The following is an 18812-nucleotide window of genomic DNA, read 5'->3' as shown; positions in this document are numbered from 1 at the left end:
TCATACCACCCTCATGGAATTGATTTCTAACCATTTGTGCAGACACATGCACATTTGTGGCCTGCTGGAGGTCATTTTGCAGGGCTCTGGCCGTGCTCCTCCTGTTCCTCCTTGCACAAAGGCGGAGGTAGCGGTCCTGCTGCTGGGTTGTTGCCCTCCTACGGCCCCCTCCAAGTCTCCTGGTGTACTGGCCTGTCTCCTGGTAGTGCCTCCAGCCTCTGGACACTACGCTGACAGACACAGCAAACCTTCTTGCCACAGCTTGCATTGATGTGCCATCCTGGATGAGCTGCACTACCTGAGCAACTTCTGTGGGTTGTAGAGTCCGTCTCATGCTACCACGAGTGTGAAAGCACAACCAACATTCAAAAGTGACCAAAACATCAGCCAGAAAGCATTGGTACTGAGATGTGGTCTGTGGTCCCCACCTGCCGAACCACTCCTTTATTGAGGGTGTCTTGATAATTTCCAATAATTTCCATCTATTGTCTATTCCATTTGCACAACAGCATGTGAAATTGATTGTCAATCAGTGTTGTTTCCTAAGTGGACAGTTTGATTCCACAGAAGTTTGATTTACTTGGAGTTATATTCTGTTGTTTAAGTGTTCCCTTTATTTTTTTGAGCAGTGTATTTGCACCTCTAGGTTGCCGGAAATTGTTGTCTTATATGTTTGCTGATTACTTCATTTATTATATAAGACCACAATTTCCGGCACACTGGCAACCTAGAACACATATTATAAGATAGGTATATAAAAATGATCAGGTTTACAAATAATGGACACACTGGTCAAAAGCCTACATTATGAACATGAACCTATTCACATATATATATATGGAAAAAAATGCCCTTACCCATAGCATAATGTACTAAGCAGGGTCACTACAGATACATAATCCCGAACTTACGTTTCGCGTGCAATCTGCTAGGAGTTTGTATGTTCTCCCTGTGTTTGTGTGGGTTTTCTCTGGGTTCTCCAGTTTCCTCCCACACTCCAAAGACATACTGATATTAAATCTAGATTGTGAGCCCTAATGGGGACAGTGATGATATTGTCTGTAAAGCGCTGCGGAATATGATGGCGCTGTATAAGTGAGTAAAATGAATAAATAATGATCTTGCTTCCTCGGGGGGTTAATATATAGGGGAGTCATTTCCTAATTGTGGTACTTTTCTTCCAGTCCTTTTGTACTGCTCTGAAAGCATGCAATTTTCTAGTTAGCCAATGAAGGTATCACTCCTATAATTCTTTTGTCTCTTCTCAAGACAAAATTATTTAAAATCTCAGAGCTCTATCAGACTAGTTTTTCACTCAATAGCCTAAAACATCAGACTGTAATATACATATAGGCACTGCTTTGGCTGCCGAGCTCATAGTGTATGGTAATGTTCTCAGGTACGAGGAGGGTTTTATTTTTTTTACCATCTGCCATATTCAACTAGAGAAATCAGAAAAGTATGTCACTTCTTAGGCACATTATAATCTCTGATATTTTATTTGCAGTAAGTTGAGTGATAAATAACTTGTCACTATGGCAGACTTGTCAAAATCATTTGGATTATGTAATACTGTTTATCTGTTACATTTTTATTGCATTTAGAGAAGAAGAGATCCCATGGTACTATCTGTGGGCAGCACACAGCACAGGGGAATATGCTCTCCTATGAGCTTGCATAGATTTGCTCCATAATTCACACCAATTTCTGGCATAAATGCTGGTTTAGGAGTTGGCCCACCTGCCACCTTCTCTGGTCAGTAGTAGGCCACTACATGTGTGCGCATCACACTTTTGTGGTTCCCTCCCTTTGGTGCACTGTGCACTCAGGATCCAGCACTCTCGTCTAGTCAGTGGTGAGGGAACCTCAAAACCAAAAAAACATGTTTATGGAAATGCTGCTTACACCAAATTGCGTGATTTTTTTTATGCCAGAACCTGGCTATCGTTTAATAGTATTGCCGCTTTGTGTGGGCAAAGGAAGCGAGACTCTAGGGGGCAGATTCATTAAGACTGGCGTTGTGCATACCAATCTTAATGAAGGTCACAGTAGAGTATAATGCACCTAATTCATGAAGAATTGCACTCCACTTCATGAATTAGACGCATCATATAACTTGCATGCACACCTGCCAGAAATATACTCCAGTCAATGAGTGGTGTAACTTTTCAAGGATTTGATGGGTTGGCATAGCCATATACTTTCCTGCCCATGCTACGCCCATATTGGCTGCTGTGCGTCAATCACATGCTGCACACATACACTGTAGAGCATGCTGTCAATCGTAGTGTTGGGGAGTGATTACACCCACATGCACTGTGTAGTGAACGGTGACCGTAACCGCTCCCTGCACCAGTCCGATGACTGGAATCGAGCGGCTACAGGGAGGATGTAAGTTCATTTTCTCCCTGTAACCGCTGATCCAGTAAGGCAGACAGGCAGGATTTCAACAATATTTACCTGCATATTAACGCTATATCTCCAGGAAACTAGAGTTTTTGAACATGACAGGTTCCCAATAACATTATCCTCTATGCGCAATTAGTTGATAACTTGCTGATCGGTGGGGGTCCGACCGTTGGGAGCTCTGAATTCTGTATGGGAATGGAACGGTGGCCATGCTTCTGCACTCCTGCTCCAATTATTCTCTATGGCACTGCTGGAGATAGCGGAGTACAGCGCTCGACTTCACGGAGAATGAGGGGAGCAGAATAAAGAATTCCATTTAGCAACTACATAATGTAAATTAGAACATTATTTAGCTTTATTTCTTAGAACAATAATGCTTTATTTTCTGGATAATATTGTATTATAATAATTTTTTAACCATTCATTGTCTCACTTACCTTTTTCTTTTCAAGGTTCCTGTAAACCAGTTTATAATGATGACTGAAGCTAAGAAAGTGGAGTTTTTGGGAGAAAATATTTTTAGGGATCTCTCCTCCAGTCAAAATTCAGTGCAGGCAAATAAAACACAAGAGATTGCACATCACGAGGAAGATGTAATATAATGGAACTTTATAATGGGCTTCTAGGATTCAGAATGACCTTTCTGCTACTTCTACAGTCTCTGTAACTATGTAAAATTATTTGAGAAATTAAAAATGTCTCCCATTTTAGCAATGTGTCTTTGGCTTATTTTGATTAATAGACTAGTATAATATAAGATGAGCTGATAAATCCAAGCGTACTCAGTGTTCATGTCCTGTCACTTCATAGAACATAAGGGACAAGGGCCTTGTCAGGAGTAAGCAGAATAATCACATTGCTCCAGATTCATCAGTACTGCCAATGTGTAAGGCGATTTTCATAAAATTCTGAAAAGTGACTTTAAAGAGAACCTGTCATCAGCATTTTATACCCCAACTAATGACATATATGTAAAGGTGCTTTATTGATGATTAAATCCTTAACTTTCTTGTGGAAATCCGTTTTGCTGTTTTACAGAAATCCATGATTTAAAGGGGGTATTCCCATCTCTGAGATCCTATCCCAATATGTAGTAGGTGTAATAATAATATTAGCACATACTTCCAATTAGAAATGTAGAATAGTTCTTTTGATTCACTGTTTTGCTTACCTCATGTGCAGGGCATTGCAGTAGCTTGGGTATCCATGGTTACGACCACTAATATAGTAAGTTAGCTGTTAGTGATTGTAACCATGGATACCTAAGCTACTGCAATGCCCTGCACATGGTATATAGTTTGGGGTATAAAAGGCTGATGACAGGTAGTCTTTAAGGCATTTCTTGAAAGGAATATTTCACCTATGTTCAAAAGTCTGAAATACAGACCTGAAGCCAAGACTGTCCTGTATTCAGAGACTGCAGAGTGTATGGGCTGTAAGCGACACAAATCAGCAGTCTCACCTTGAAAACCTCTGACACCAGCATCATGGCTGTTTATAATGAAAACCATGACACTGTGCTAAATCAAGCAGTCATTCAGACCGTATATAACCCCTTAACGCAAAATCACGTACATGTATGTGACTGCACGGGAGATCGTGTGTGGTGAGGGCTCAGGAACTGAGCTCCCTCCACATGCGACTGATACCAGCTACAGTGGTGTTCAAAAGTCCTGCATAGGCATAGGATAAATTGATTTTTCAAGTTTTAAACGTTTTCTGTCGAATATCTTCGATGCTAATATGACATATTATATATGGTTTTGTTCAGAATACAATTTTGCATTCTCTCCCTGTAATATTTTTAGCTTTTGAAGCAGTTTTGCCTGAAATTATTGCAACAATATGGGAATTGAAAGCACAACTAAATATTGTACAGCTTCAGATCCAAAATTAGCCAATCACAGATGAGGTTCTTGTGACCAATCATAACCTGGATATGGCAGCCAATCACATTCCATTACATTGCATCACATCTGCTGCTTTGTTTGTTTGTTTTATCTGTTGGTCTATCTAGTGAATCATACTGTAGAGATTTATGATGGGAGCCTTCAGATTTTTGTCAGCGGAGGATCGTGTGCGAGTTGTGGTGCTACATAGTAACATAGTTTTTAAGGTTGAAGGAAGACTAAGTCCATCTAGTTCAATCCATAGCCTAACATGTTGATCCAGAGGAAGGCAAAAAAAAAACCATATGGCAAACACCAAGCTCCACATTGGGGAAAAAAATTCCTTCCCGACTCCATACGACAATCAGACTAGTTCCCTAGATCAACGCCCTATCAAGGAATCTAGTATTTATAACCTGAAATATTATTCTTTTCAAGAAAGGCATCCACGCCCTTCTTAAATTTTAACAGTGAATCACTCATTACAACATCATGCGGCAGAGAGTTCCATAGTCTCACTGCTCTTACAGTAAAGAATCTGCGTCTGTGATTATGATTAAACCTTCTTTCCTCCAGACGTAGAAGATGCCCCCTTGTCCCCGTCTCAGGCCTCAGAGTAAAAAGATCAGTAGAAAGGTCTTTGTACTGTCCCCTCATATACTTGTACATAGTAATAAGATCACCCCTAAGCCTTCTTTTTTCCACAGTAAATAACCCCAAGTGTAATAACCTGTCTTGGTATTGCAGACCTCCCAGTCCTCTAATAACCTTGGTCGCTCTTCTCTGCACCCGCTCTAGTTCAGCTATGTCTTTCTTATACACCGGAGACCAGAACTGTACACAGTATTCTAAGTGTTGTCGCACTAATGACTTGTATAGAGGTAAAATTATGTTCTCCTCATGAGCATCTATGCCTCTTTTAATGCATCCCATTATTTTATTTGCCTTTGCAGCAGCAGCCTGACACTGGCCACTAAACGTGAGCTTGTCGTCCACCAATACACCCAGGTCTTTTTCAGTTAGTTTTGCCCAGTGTTTTACAATTAAGCATATAATTATACATTTTATTTCCTCTGCCCAAGTGCATTACCTTACATTTATCCCCATTAAAGCTCATTTGCCATTTATCAGCCCAAGCTTCTAGTTTTACATAGATCCTCCTGTAATATAAAATTGTCCTCCTTTGTATTGATTACCCTGCAGAGTTTAGTGTCATCTGCAAATATTGAAATATTACTCTGTATGCCCCCTACAAGGTCATTAATAAATATGTTAAAAAGAAGGGGGCCCAATACTGACCCCTGTGGTACCCCACTGTTAACTGAGACCCAGTCTGAGTGTTTTCCATTAATAACCACCCTTTGTTTCCTATCACTGTGCCAATTCTTAACCCACATACATATATTTTCCCCTATCCCCATTGTTCTCATTTTATGTATCAACCTTTTGTGTGGAACCGTATCAAAAGCTTTTGAAAAGTCCATATACACAACATCCACTGCATTTCCTTGGTCCAGTCCAGAACTTGCCTCCTCATAAAAACTGATCAGATTAGTTTGACAGGAACGGTCCCTCGTAAACCCATGTTGATATTGGGTCATGAGGTTATTCTTCTTCAGATACTCTATTATAGCATCTCTTAGGAAACCCTCCAGGATTTTACCCACAGTAGAGGTTAAGCTTACCGGCCTATAATTTCCAAGTTCAGTTTTTGTCCCCTTTTTGAATATTGGCACCACATTTGCTATACGCCAGTCCTGTGGTACAGACCCTGTTATTATGGAATCTTTAAAGATTAAAAATAATGGTCTATCCATGACGTTACTTAATTCCTGCAGTACTCGCGGGTGTATCCCATCCGGGCCCGGGGATTTGTCAACTTTAGTGATTTTTAGATGCCGCCGTACTTCCTGCTGGGTTAAGCAAGTGACATTTACTGGAGAATTTTTGTTATCACTAATCATGTTTTCTGTCATGCGATTTTCTTGTGTAAATACGGTTGAAAAAAAATCATTTAGCATATTGGCTTTTTCCTCATCCTCATCCACCATTTCACCCAGACTATTTTTAAGGGGGCCAACACTATCATTTTTTAGTTTTTTACTATTTATGTAGTTAAAGAATATTTTGGGGTTATTTTTACTTTCTCTGGCAATGATTCTCTCTGCCTCAATCTTTGCTGCCTTGATTTGGTTTTTACATAATTTATTTAATTTTCTATATTTATTTAATGCCTCCTCACTACCTACTTGCTTTAGTTCTCTAAATGCTTTCTTTTTGTCACTTATTGCGCCCCTTACAGCTCTATTTAGCCATAGTGGTTTCCTCCTATTTCTAGCATGTTTATTCCCATAGGGTATATATTGTACACAGGTCCTATTCAGGATGTTAATAAATGTCTCCCATTTGCTTTGTGTAGTTTTATGTCTCGGGATATCGTCCCAGTTTATTGCACTAAGATCATCTCTTAACCGTTGGAAATTTGCCTTCCTGAAGTTTAGTGTCCTTGTAACCCCTCTACTACACATCTTATTAAAGGTTACATGAAAACTTATTATTTTGTGATCACTATTACCCAAGTGACCCCCAACTCGTATATTTGATATGCGGTCTGGCCTATTGGTTAATATAAGGTCTAGCAGTGCCCCCCTTCTTGTTGGGTCCTGAACCAGTTGTGAAAGGTAATTGTCTCTCATAGTAGTAAAAAACCTATTTCCTTTGCTTGAACTACATGTTTCTGTCCCCCAATGTATTTCAGGGTAGTTGAAGTCTCCCATAATAATGACTTCTCCTTGAGTCGCTGCTTCATCTATTTGCTTTACGAGGATATTCTCCGCTACTTCCATTATTTTTGGAGACTTATAACAAACTCCTATCAGTAATTTATTATTTTTTCCCCCTCCCCTTATCTCCACCCACAGGGACTCTACATTTTCATTAGATTCACATTTATCCTCCCGCAAGATGGGTTTTAAGGATGAAGAGGGTTATACTGGCCCCCAGATCGCAAGGAAGGTCAGCTGTAATCGGAGTACAGTCGTAAGAATTTTGCAGAAACGTATGCAGCTTGGAATTACCCAGGACAGGCCCAGATCTGGTCAGCCCAGAAAGTCAATTAAAAGGGAGGATAGAGTACTGATAAGAACATCCCTTGCCAATTGAAAGCGCACCTCTCCTCAGCTTCTGCGAGAATGGCAAGAAAAGTGCAATATTGAGGTATCAACATCAACTGTTAGGAAGAGATGTTTGGAAGCAGGATTGAGAGGGTGCAAGGCCCGAAAGAAGCCATTGATGACAGCCATACAAAGACAAAGGCGAAAACTGTGGGCATTGAAATATTCAAAATGGAGGAAGGAGGAGTGGGAAAAAGTGCTATTTAATGATGAAAGCACTTTTTGCATTTTAGGAAATGATGGCAAGTCTTATGTGAGAAGGTTTCCACATGAAGAGTACAAGCCAGAGTGTTTGAGCTTCTCTGTGAAACATCTGATGAAAGTAATGGTCTGGGGCTGTATGGCAGCCAATGGTGTTGGAAGGCTTCATATTGTGGAGGGTATGGTTAATGCAAAAAAATACATAGACATCCTTAATAAGAAAATGCTGCCTTCTGCTCAACACCTGTTTTCAGGGGATTATATCTTCCAGGATGATAATGCTCCTTGTCACAGAGCTAAGACAGTAACGGAATGGAAAAAAAAGAACAAGGTGGCTACTATTGACTGGCCAGCCCAGTCCCCGGACCTCAATCCAATTGAAAATTTGTAGCACAAGGTATCAATAGAGATATCTAAAAAATAGCCAAGGACCAAGAGAGAGTTGATTGAGTCTCTGATACAGGCCTGGAACCATATCATCACTCGTGAACATCTGCAGAAGCTTGTTCACTCAATGCCACAGAGATGCAAGTTGGTGCTCAAGAGCAAAGGCTGGCCAATAAAGTATTAGAAGCTAAAGATGCACTCAAAAGGCTCTTTTCAGGACTCTGAATTAAATAAAAAATAATAAATCTTAAGTAAAATTTAAGTCTGTGTGAACTTGCATTGGAAGTTAATGAACTTAGAAACCTGTTCACCATTCTACACACTGTACTGGTGTAGGTATGGTTATGCTGTAAAAAAAATAATCAAAAATGCTCATACCATAACAATTTATACACTTGAGACATTCAAAAATGAGTATGATATACAATGAGGGATTACAAAAACATATATGTTCCACCAGTTTTACTGTAGAGATGTTGAAGTATGAAATGTATAGTTTTCTTCACGCCTATGCAGGACTTTTATTAACAGCCGGCATCCGTCTCCAACAGCAGCAGCTTGATATGAGCTCCGGCCATGCCTGTTCACCTTCTCTGACAGCAGCATTTAAAAAGAACGTGCACCGCTGAGCACGCTTACCGTCTTCCATCGGCGTCCTGTGACGCAATTGCAGGGTGCTGATGAGTTACTATGGCATCTGGGGCCTGCTGAAGGTCCCTGTCACCGCCATCATGGTCATCCTCTGAAGCTCCTCTATAGGCTGAGCTTCAAAAGAAACCAATTTACACAATATACTGTAGTATTGCAGTATATAAAATAAGCGATTGATCGCAGATTCAAGTCCCCTAAGGGAAGTAACAAACTATAAAGTTTTTTGTTTTTTTTTTAAATATAAAAGTTCAAGTCACCCCACTTTTACCCCATTGAAAATAAAGAAATAAAATGCACACATGTGGTAGTGGCACGTTCATAAAAGTCTGTTCTATCAATATCTATAATTAATTAACCCGATTGTTAAACGTGCAAATAGAAAAAAATCAAAATGCCAGAAATGTGTTTTTGGTCACTACTCTTCCCTTTAAAAAAAAAAAAGAAAAAAAAAAAGCGATAAAAATAGATTTAAACGTCGTATATTGCCAAAAATGCTATCAAGAAAACCATCATCTCATTATACACACAAGAGAAAGAGACATGTCACACAAAAGGGATCACATAAAATATTAAATGTTTGATACTGATACATGCCAAAACTAAAATTAAAATCATTTAAAAGGCCAAATGGCACAACACAGACTAAATCAGCCCACAATGGAGCTGAATCCCACCTAGCCTTAATAACGTAATACACAGATACCTAAAATACAGGTATAAATAAGCCCCCCAAAAATGTTGACCACAGAAGTCTGTGAGGAGGTTATATGAAACACCTGCCTATACTGCCAGTACCAACGACACATGCAGAGTAAATCTTCGTACAAACCAACTAAGTACACAGTAAAGCCACATCTAAAGAATTATAAAGTGCTAATAATATTTAATAATGGAAAATCATATACAGTGGCTTGCGAAAGTATCCCCCCCCCCCCCTTTGGCTTTTTACCTATTTTGTTACAAGAGGCACCACTAACCAAACAACACCATGAAGACCAAGGACATATCCAAACAAGTCGGGAACAAAGTTGTTGAGAAGTACAAGTCAGGGTTGGGTTGTAAAAAAAAAAAAAAAATCCCAATCTCTAATGATTCCCCGATCACCATCAAATGGAAAGAACATGGTTCCACAACAAACCTACCAAAAGAGAGGGCCACCCACCAAAACGCTCAGCCCAGGCTAGGAGAGCATTAATCAGAGAGGCACCACAGAGACCAAAGGTAACTCTGAAGGAGCTGCAGCGTTCCCAAGCAACAACTGGAGTATCTGTCCATTCAGACCACAATAAGCCGTACACTCCATAGAGGTGGCCTTTATGGAAGAGTGGCCAGAAAAAGCCTTTACTTACAAAAATTGTAAAGCTGGTTTTGAGTTTGCCAAAAGACATGTGGGAGACTCTGCAAATAGATGTAGGAGGCTAAAATTGAACTTTGTGGCAACCAAGGTAAACGCTATGTCTGGTGCCAAACCAACACTGCTCATCACTCCAAGAACAACATCCCCCCAGATAAACATTGTGGTGGCAGCATCATGTTGTGGGGATGATTTCAGCAGCATGGACAGGGAAAAATGGTCCGAGTCGATGGGGAGATTGCCGGTGCGAAATACAGGGATATTCTTGAACAAAACCGGTTTCAGTCTGTCAGTGTTAGAGACTGGGACAGAGGTTCACCTTCCAACAAGACAATAACCCAAAAGCACACTGCTTGAGTGGTTTAAGGGGAAACAAGTAAATTTTTTGGATTAGCATAGTCAAAGCCCAGACCTTAATCCAATTGACAATCTGTAGTCAGACTTGAAGATTGCTGTTCACCAGAGGAAACCATCTAACTTGAAGGAGCAGGAGCAGTTTTGCCTTGAGGAATGAGCAAAAATTCCAGTGGAAAGCTCATAGAGACGTATCCAAAGCGACTTGCAGCTGTAATGGCCGCAAAAGGAGGCTCTACAAAGAACTGACTTTAGGGGGGTGAATAGTTACGCACATTGAAGTTTACAGTTATTTTGTCCTATTTGTTGTTTGCTTCACAATAAAAAGAAAACCAAATGTTCACAGTTGTAGGCATTCTCTTTACATGAACTGATGGAAACGCTAAAAAAAAAACGTGAAATTCCAGGTTGTGAGGAAGCAAAACAGGAAAAATGACACACTGGGTGAATACTTTTGCAAGCCACTGTATACTGTGACCATAGTGCCCAATAGATACTGAATAAATATAGAATGAATAAATAAGGTAAGAACCAACATATGATAATAGCAGAAAACCAGCAGCAATACTTAATAGGCAGATGTATGCAGCATGATCCTAGGACCTCTGTGAAGTAAGCAGGGATGGTGGGAGTGGGTATTGGATTGGTGGGTTTAATGATATCAATAAACAAGTCCTCACCCAGCTACTTGGATGGAAAATAAAAAAAGTTACAAGTTAGAAAGTTACAAGAAAATGGTGATACATTTTTTATGATGTTATGATTGTTTTTAACCACTAAAATATAAATGTATTAAAAAAAAACTATGGTGTCATTCAAAACTACAACTCGTCTGGTAATAAACAAGCTCTCATAGGGCTTTTTCGCCAGAAAAAAAGTTATAACTGTTGGAAAAAGGGGAGAAAAAAAAAATGAGAGCAAAAATGAAAAATGTCTGGGTCTTTAGAGTTCAAGAAGCTCCCCCAGCAATTTTCACCTAATCTCGTATAACATGGATAACGATCATTTGCAATACTCGGACTGGCCAGTGGCTCTCCTGACCCAAGCGTGATAGCCAGTATTTCTATGCAGCTGTTATTCTCGGGTCAGGAGCGCAACCGGCCAGTCCGATCATGGCAATATGATCGTCGTCCGTGTTACATGGCCGTCTGACTGCGCCCTTATTGTTACATTCAGCGTAGAGGTACTACGCAAGCCCCCTGCTTTGATGGTAATCTCTTGTAACAAATACGCTCACCTTTCCCTCTGAACCTGCTCTACACTAATGTGTCCGCAAGGTGGAGCTGTTGCTCCATGATTAAGGGAGTTGTGTTTGTAGGACATGGAGCCCTGCATGCTTATTCAGTGTGGAGTAAAGTGCTCACCCAGGGAAAAAGTGGCTTTACTTATTTTGTGAGTGTTTGTTAAGCTTTGTCCTCACCGATTTCTCTTGTCCTCAGAGAGTAGCAGAAGAACATCTGCAGCTTAACCCAAACTGATCTTTTTTTAGCAGGGTGTTTTGCTCGCATGATGTGACCGGCTTATTACTTTGTCCTGTGAAACGCAACATTTGATAACTGCAGTTTTTATACCCAGAGTTGTATTTCCTTCTGTATCATTTTATAGTATTAAATATAGTGTATATTTGCATTCACACATAATTATTAATCCTATGTGTAAATGTGGCATCATCTATCTTTTGCAAAACACCACTATGGGTCAGCGCCCAAATGAGCAAGCGATAAACAACAAGCTGCTCAGATTGTGGCCAGTAAAACAATGAAGCACCTAGAAAAATGAGGGTCTCACTCGTAATTCATAATAAATAGACTTTATTTGATAGTTTTATTTAAAAAAAACCTATATATAAGGATTTGTCATCATGCCAACAAAAAATGTGACAGTCACTGGTCAATTGTCAATAGCTCCCAATGATACATTACAACACAATGCCCAGTAGTGTCATTACCTAGACAGTGAAGTGCTAGTGCCTAACTATACATAAATGGGCTAAATCACTGAAATATAATGGCAGCAAAGTTAAAAACAAGAAAGTGCAACAATACATATAGACAAAAGAAACGCGCGTCAGTCCGTCACCTGCAGCTTCTTTAGTTTGTACGCATTGTTGCACCAGAGATTCTCACACTTTTGTTGGCTTGATGACAAATATCTTCCTTATATTTTAATGTTTTGGTTTTTTTTTTTACAAAACTATCAATGTCTATTATGAGTTATGCCTAAGTGGGACCTGTCATTTTTGTCACTGCTGTATCCATTGCTAACGTCATATAAGCAGCAATGTTCAGGGGATGTAATCTCTCCTATAATGTTTTTTAAAATGTTTGGCCCCAGTTTATTATAGTATTTTTGCATGAATTGTGGTGTAAAACAAAAATTATGCAATCCGGCACTCTTTCTGTAAGGCTTTATTATTGAAGTATAGTGTATAAAATATTTGACGTTTTGGTGTAAGTGACCTTCTTCAGAATGGGCACTAGTGATCTATATCTATCTATCTATCTTTATATGTAAATATATATATACACATACAGTACAGACCAAAAGTTTGGACACACCTCATTTAAAGATTTTTCTGTATTTTCATGACTATGAAAATTGTACATTCACACTGAAGGCATCAAAACTATGAAGTAACACATGTGGAATTATATACTTAACAAAAAAGTGTGAAACAACTAAAAATATGTCTTATATTCTAGGTTCTTCAAAGTAGCCACCTTTTGCTTTGATGACTGCTTTGCACACTCTTGGCATTCTCTTGATGAGCTTCAAGAGGTAGTCACCGGAAATGGTCTTCCAACAATCTTGAAGGAGTTCCCAGAGATGCTTAGCACTTGTTGGCCCTTTTGCCTTCACTCTGCGGTCCAGCTCACCCTAAACCATCTTGATTGGGTTCAGGTCTGGTGACTGTGGAGGCCAGGTCATCTGGCGTAGCACCCCATCACTCTCCCTCTTGGTCAAATAGCCCTTACACAGCCTGGAGGTGTGTTTGGGGTCATTGTCCTGTTGAAAAATAAATGATGGTCCAACTAAACGCAAACCGGATGGAAAAGCATGCAGCTGCAAGATGCTGTGGTAGCCATGCTGGTTCAGTATGCCTTCAGTTTTGAATAAATCCCCAACAGTGTCACCAGCAAAGCACCCCCACACCATCACACCTCCTCCTCCATGCTTCACGGTGGGAACCAGGCATGTAGAGTCCATCTGTTCACCTTTTCTGCGTCGCACAAAGACACGGTGGTCTGAACCAAAGATCTCAAATTTGGACTCATCAGACCAAAGCACAGATTTCCACTGGTCTAATGTCCATTCCTTGTGTTCTTTAGCCCAAACAAGTCTCTTCTGCTTATTGCCTGTCCTTAGCAGTGGTTTCCTAGCAGCTATTTTACCATGAAGGCCTGCTGCACAAAGTCTCCTCTTAACAGTTGTTGAAGAGATGTGTCTGCTGCTAGAACTCTGTGTGGTATTGACCTGGTCTCTAATCTGAGCTGCTGTTAACCTGCGATTTCCGAGGCTGGTGACTCGGATAAACTTATCCTCAGAAGCAGAGGTGACTCTTGGTCTTCCTTTCCTGGGGCGGTCCTCATGTGAGACAGTTTCTTTGTAGCGCTTGATGGTTTTTGCAACTGCACTTGGGGACACTTTCAAAGTTTTCCCAATTTTTCGCACTGACTGACCTTCATTTCTTAAAGTAATGATGGCCACTCGTTTTTCTTTACTTAGCTGCTTTTTTCTTGCCATAATACAAATTCTAACAGTCTATTCAGTAGGACTATCAGCTGTGTATCCACCAGACTTCTGCACAACACAACTGATGGTCCCAACCCCATTTATAAGGCAAGAAATCCCACTTATTAAACCTGACAGGGCACACCTGTGAAGTGAAAACCATTTCCGGTGACTACCTCTTGAAGCTCATCAAGAGAATGCCAAGAGTGTGCAAAGCAGTCATCAAAGCAAAAGGTGGCTATTATGAAGAACCTAGAATATAAGACATATTTTCAGTTGTTTCACACTTTTTTGTTGAGTATATAATTCCACATGTGTTAATTCATAGTTTTGATGCCTTCAGTGTGAATGTACAATTTTCATAGTCATGAAAATACAGAAAAATCATTGAATGAGAAGGTGTGTCCAAACTTTTGGTCTGTACTGTATATGATGTTAAGATTCCGGCAGAACAGGATTCAGCAACCTGCCCTTGTATCCTTGGATTCTGGGGTGTGAGACCACGTGGGCATTACCAGTAATGACTGACAGTGTGCTCTCCTGTTCTACATGTCTCACACTGGTAATGTCCCCTTTCATTTAAGATAAACTGTGAAGGAAGATCTCAAGGAGATCTATGTCCAGCCTATAGATCTTAACAGCTCATTTGCATATCAATAAAACATGGATTTCTCTGGAATAAGACATTGAATAGCAGATATCAAGGTGTCATTTTATTCAACTTCCTGTGACCTGCATGCCTATACAGACTGCCCAGGAAGGTTGATCCTACTGAAAAATTACCTTTAAGGCATCTTAATATAGCAGGGAAATGGTTGGTGTGCCATGCAAAGATTGATCGGTTTGTTGTGTGATTGCCATTTCTCCAAGGTGACAAAGGAGCCATTTTTCAACAAGACAATGCCAGGCCACACTTTACTGTGCTATTGTAAGCATCCTGCATCACCTAAACATGCTACTATAGCCTGCAGAGTCTCCGGCCTTGTCTGACATCAAGCACATCTGCAACATCATTGATCAACAATTGCAAAGGGAGCTGCCAGCAGCTGATTTTGATGATTTGACCAAGTGCATTCACTGGGGTAGAACATTCCTCAGCCAACCATTAACAACCTCATAGACAACAGCCAAGGCTTGTAAGTGTGGATATTTCTACAAGTGGTACTCATGCTTCATATTGAATAAATCAAGATGTTTTAAGAATTTTGTTTCCATCATTTGAATATCAGAAACATGTCTATCAATCGTGTGATTGCTGCAATAACAAAGCTTTTCCTTCTTTGTGTTTCAATGTTGAAGAGTGTAAATTTGTGAATAAGAAGCATAGCGGTAAGGTATAAAGCGTGGTAGTAATGTGGGACGGCTGTGCTTGCTTAGCCTCAGTGGAAATACTAACAGTAACAATTCAGGTGTGAGATGGCAAATAAGTAAGAAAAGTCTCATTCTAAATAGTCTGCTATGGAACATTAGTACTGAATTACAGTTCTTCAGTGCCTTATGGTGAAATAATAGTTGAATATGTTCAGTAGATTAGACAGAGATTTAGCACAATATCAATTTCATATTTGTTTAGCAAGGAAATATGAAAATAGTATCTCTGAGATACCTTTCTCCTTAAAAATCAATTCAATATTGAGCTTTGTCAGCAACGTGACTATACACATCAAACAACAGTCAGCCATTAATGAGTAATGGGGACAAATTCATTAATCAGATTCCAGCTTGATCTGGGGATGGGCCTGCCGAGCGACATAAGGAGAAGAATCTCTTAACATCATTCTGTTCATTTGTGCCTGTCTGACTTAACCAAGACTCTGTCCATTAACCCTTTGGCCTGCTACAAGCGGATTGGAAATTTGCATGATAAAAGTATATTGTCCTGAACTAACCAATGTACTTCACGCAGATGAAAAAGATGTCAAAAGAGAAAGCAAGAAGTCGTAGGCAGCATCTGATGCCAGGTTCTTAAGGATCCAAGCAGAACCCTGTATCAGCCGTCACAGCTGGAAAGATATAAGGCACAGTAAATGACATTGTCCTTTTATTTAGGCTGCTTTGTAAAACAGAATCCCCAGAATATACAAATGTTTCACATGAATAATAATCCTTTATTTTCATAACACAGGATGAAATTCATAAATTGTATCTAAGCGGAATTTCATTTATTTTTTTTTATATAAAATTCTGACATTTCTGAGAATAATATTGTCCATTAATTAATGTCCTTTATCTGTTTTTATATAACTTGTGCTTAAATATTCTAATTCTGTCAGTTGTATACAGTGTAGTGTATTACTTGTAGACATTTGACTTGTGCTACTCAATCATACTGACGCACACGGCATCTATGGTTTTGTACATTTATAACTGATGGGACCCCATATGTGAGCCAAAACGGCCCACTATGATGAACCTGGCTGAGCCATGCATTACATGGTTGTCCATTCATTTAAGTCCACGTGTCTTGCTCCAGTGATGTGAACTGACCACCTGGAGTGAAAAAGACTGGAGATACTGCTGAACATGGGACAGTTTCTATATTAAAAGTGGTTGATTTAATGAAGTAACCCCTTTAAGGGGCTTGTATGATATTAGGCAAAAATGTTTTCCCTAAAACAGCACCACTCAATTCCCTTGCTTTCTATTGTGACTGTTAAGCTACTTTGTCTTGTGTGATTATATTTTAAAAGTAATCGATCACCAGATTTTTGCCATTACCTCTGAGAGCAGCATGATGTGGGGGCAGAGATCCTGATTCCAGAGATTTATCACTTACTTTACTGGGTGCTGTAGTTTTGATTTTATCTGTTGCAGATCTACCACTTCTCTGAATGCTGAGCTGTGTATAACACTGCCCCCACCGCTGATTAGCAGCTTTCTGTGTATACTGTGCATAGGCAGAAAGCAACCAATCATTGGTGGGGGTGTGGTTGGACAACCTGAAAGCAGGTTTACTAGTCCTCTAGTGATAATCTCCTGCTGATAAATCAATGGTTTTAGAAAAACTACAGCAGGCAGCCCAGCAAGTGACACATCACTGGAATCAGGGTCTATGTCTCTACATTATGCTGCTCTCAGATTAGGTAGCAAAAACCTGGTGACAGATTCACTTTAAGTGCACACTTGTGCTGGTAGTTTTGATTTACAGAGTTTCCATAATTTCTGTTAGTCTCTAGATTTTGATATTAAAGAATAGATCTTACTGTTTAGATTATTTATGTTTCTTAGTCAATAACAGAAAAAACATCATGGAAAATAATGTCAGGTCCAAATGGATGGATAAAAGTACTGGTCAGAACACTCTGGTGTAGCACTCCAGAGGTCTTCAAATGAATGAGGATTATAAGAATGTACTATCTCAATTTGGGCATGATATTACTACTTACCCTCACTGCAGTTCTAGATCAATCTATCTCTTTGCTTTTTCTTTAAGCTGTGAGCAGTTCTTTGGAACCCATAGCTACATACGGCCTCTACGGTAACCTGTTCTGCCTCTGATTTCATGTGGATGAATATAGATGTTTTTGTGTCCTGCTTCATCTCATGTAGCAAGTACTACACAATTCTGCTCCGGGAGCATTGCCATTGTCAGACCCCTTACTCGGGAGCTGTACCAGATCAGGCCACTTCCATATCAGCTCCGTCTACAAGGATCTGTGAATCATTTTGCTTGATTTGTCAACTTGTAGATTCGGCAAATACAATAAGATCACATTTTCTATTATTTCTTAAGCTCATCCAAAGCAGATCTGAAACATGAGAAATGCTTCTACCATTACATTTTAATAGGTGGTGAACCTCAAAACTGATTCAGAAATTAGTCAAACTTGAGGATAAGTGTATGATATGCAAACTGTATGGTTTAGTAGCCCACACTCCTACATGTCCTGCAACAAAGGGGCTGAAAATGTATAAACCCTATTAATCCCTTATTTATTTGGATCCTTATCTCTTTTCTCAATATATAATGTTTTAAAGAAGCATACAAAGTACTTTATATTCTGCAGATATTTTTAATACTAGGCTATGATTTCAGAGGTAGATAGATCAGGATTTGTGCTTATGTCTTGTTATGATTTTGACAAACGCCTCACTATCTCTTGGTTTTCTTGTGCCCTCTTTATCCTTATCTACTAGAGCACATGCCACCCATTCTTCTTAGGCTATGTGCCCACGTAGCGTTTTACAAGCGTATTTGCTGCGGAATTTCCGCAACGGAAAAGCTTGTAAAACGCTTGTCAATCCGCACCCCATGGTCCCCAATGAGAATCCGCAAGGTCTATGCCCATGCTGTGGATTTTTCCGCAGCGTTTTTGATGTGCTGAAAAATCCGCAGCATGTAATTTAATTTTGCGTTTCCGCAAGCAGAATTGCCTTTTCAATGCATTAAAAAATGCAAGGCAATTCCGCATGTGGAAAACGCGCGATAAACGCTTGCATAATTCCGCATGCGTTTTTCCGAGAGAGGACATGCGGAAATGAAGCAGAAATTTTCTGCTTCATTTCCGCAACGTGGGCACATAGCCTTCTCAGTCATTAATTACTTATACTGGTCAAAAATAAAAATCTATGATGGACTCAACTTCCAGTATTCCTCCTATATGAATATCTAAATTAAGCAGAGATTATAAATTCAAGAGTCACACTTTCCGATTTGTGAAA

General features: G+C 39.7%; 1 protein-coding gene across 2 annotated transcripts in view; it reads left to right on the top strand.

The window, feature by feature from the left end:
- Positions 1-8112, top strand: part of FASTKD2 (FAST kinase domains 2) — a 55914-nt gene extending 47802 nt beyond the window's left edge. Inside the window, exon 12 of one of the 2 annotated variants that reach the window (XM_073646355.1) lies at positions 7220-8112. In XM_073646355.1, the coding sequence (XP_073502456.1) occupies positions 7220-7273 (54 nt within the window). In that variant the 3' untranslated portion in view covers positions 7274-8112. Of the gene's footprint in view, positions 1-2861; positions 3046-7219 lie in introns of those variants that run through there. The other variant, XM_073646354.1, reaches the window with a different exon arrangement.
- The last annotated feature ends 10700 nt before the right edge of the window (positions 8113-18812 follow it).

The sequence above is a fragment of the Phyllobates terribilis genome, unplaced genomic scaffold (assembly GCF_046119375.1).
Source record: "Phyllobates terribilis strain yellow unplaced genomic scaffold, ASM4611937v1 Scaffold_9__5_contigs__length_417890890, whole genome shotgun sequence".
Lineage (NCBI taxonomy): Eukaryota > Metazoa > Chordata > Amphibia > Anura > Dendrobatidae > Phyllobates > Phyllobates terribilis.
This window is presented reverse-complemented; position numbering and strand designations above follow the sequence as displayed.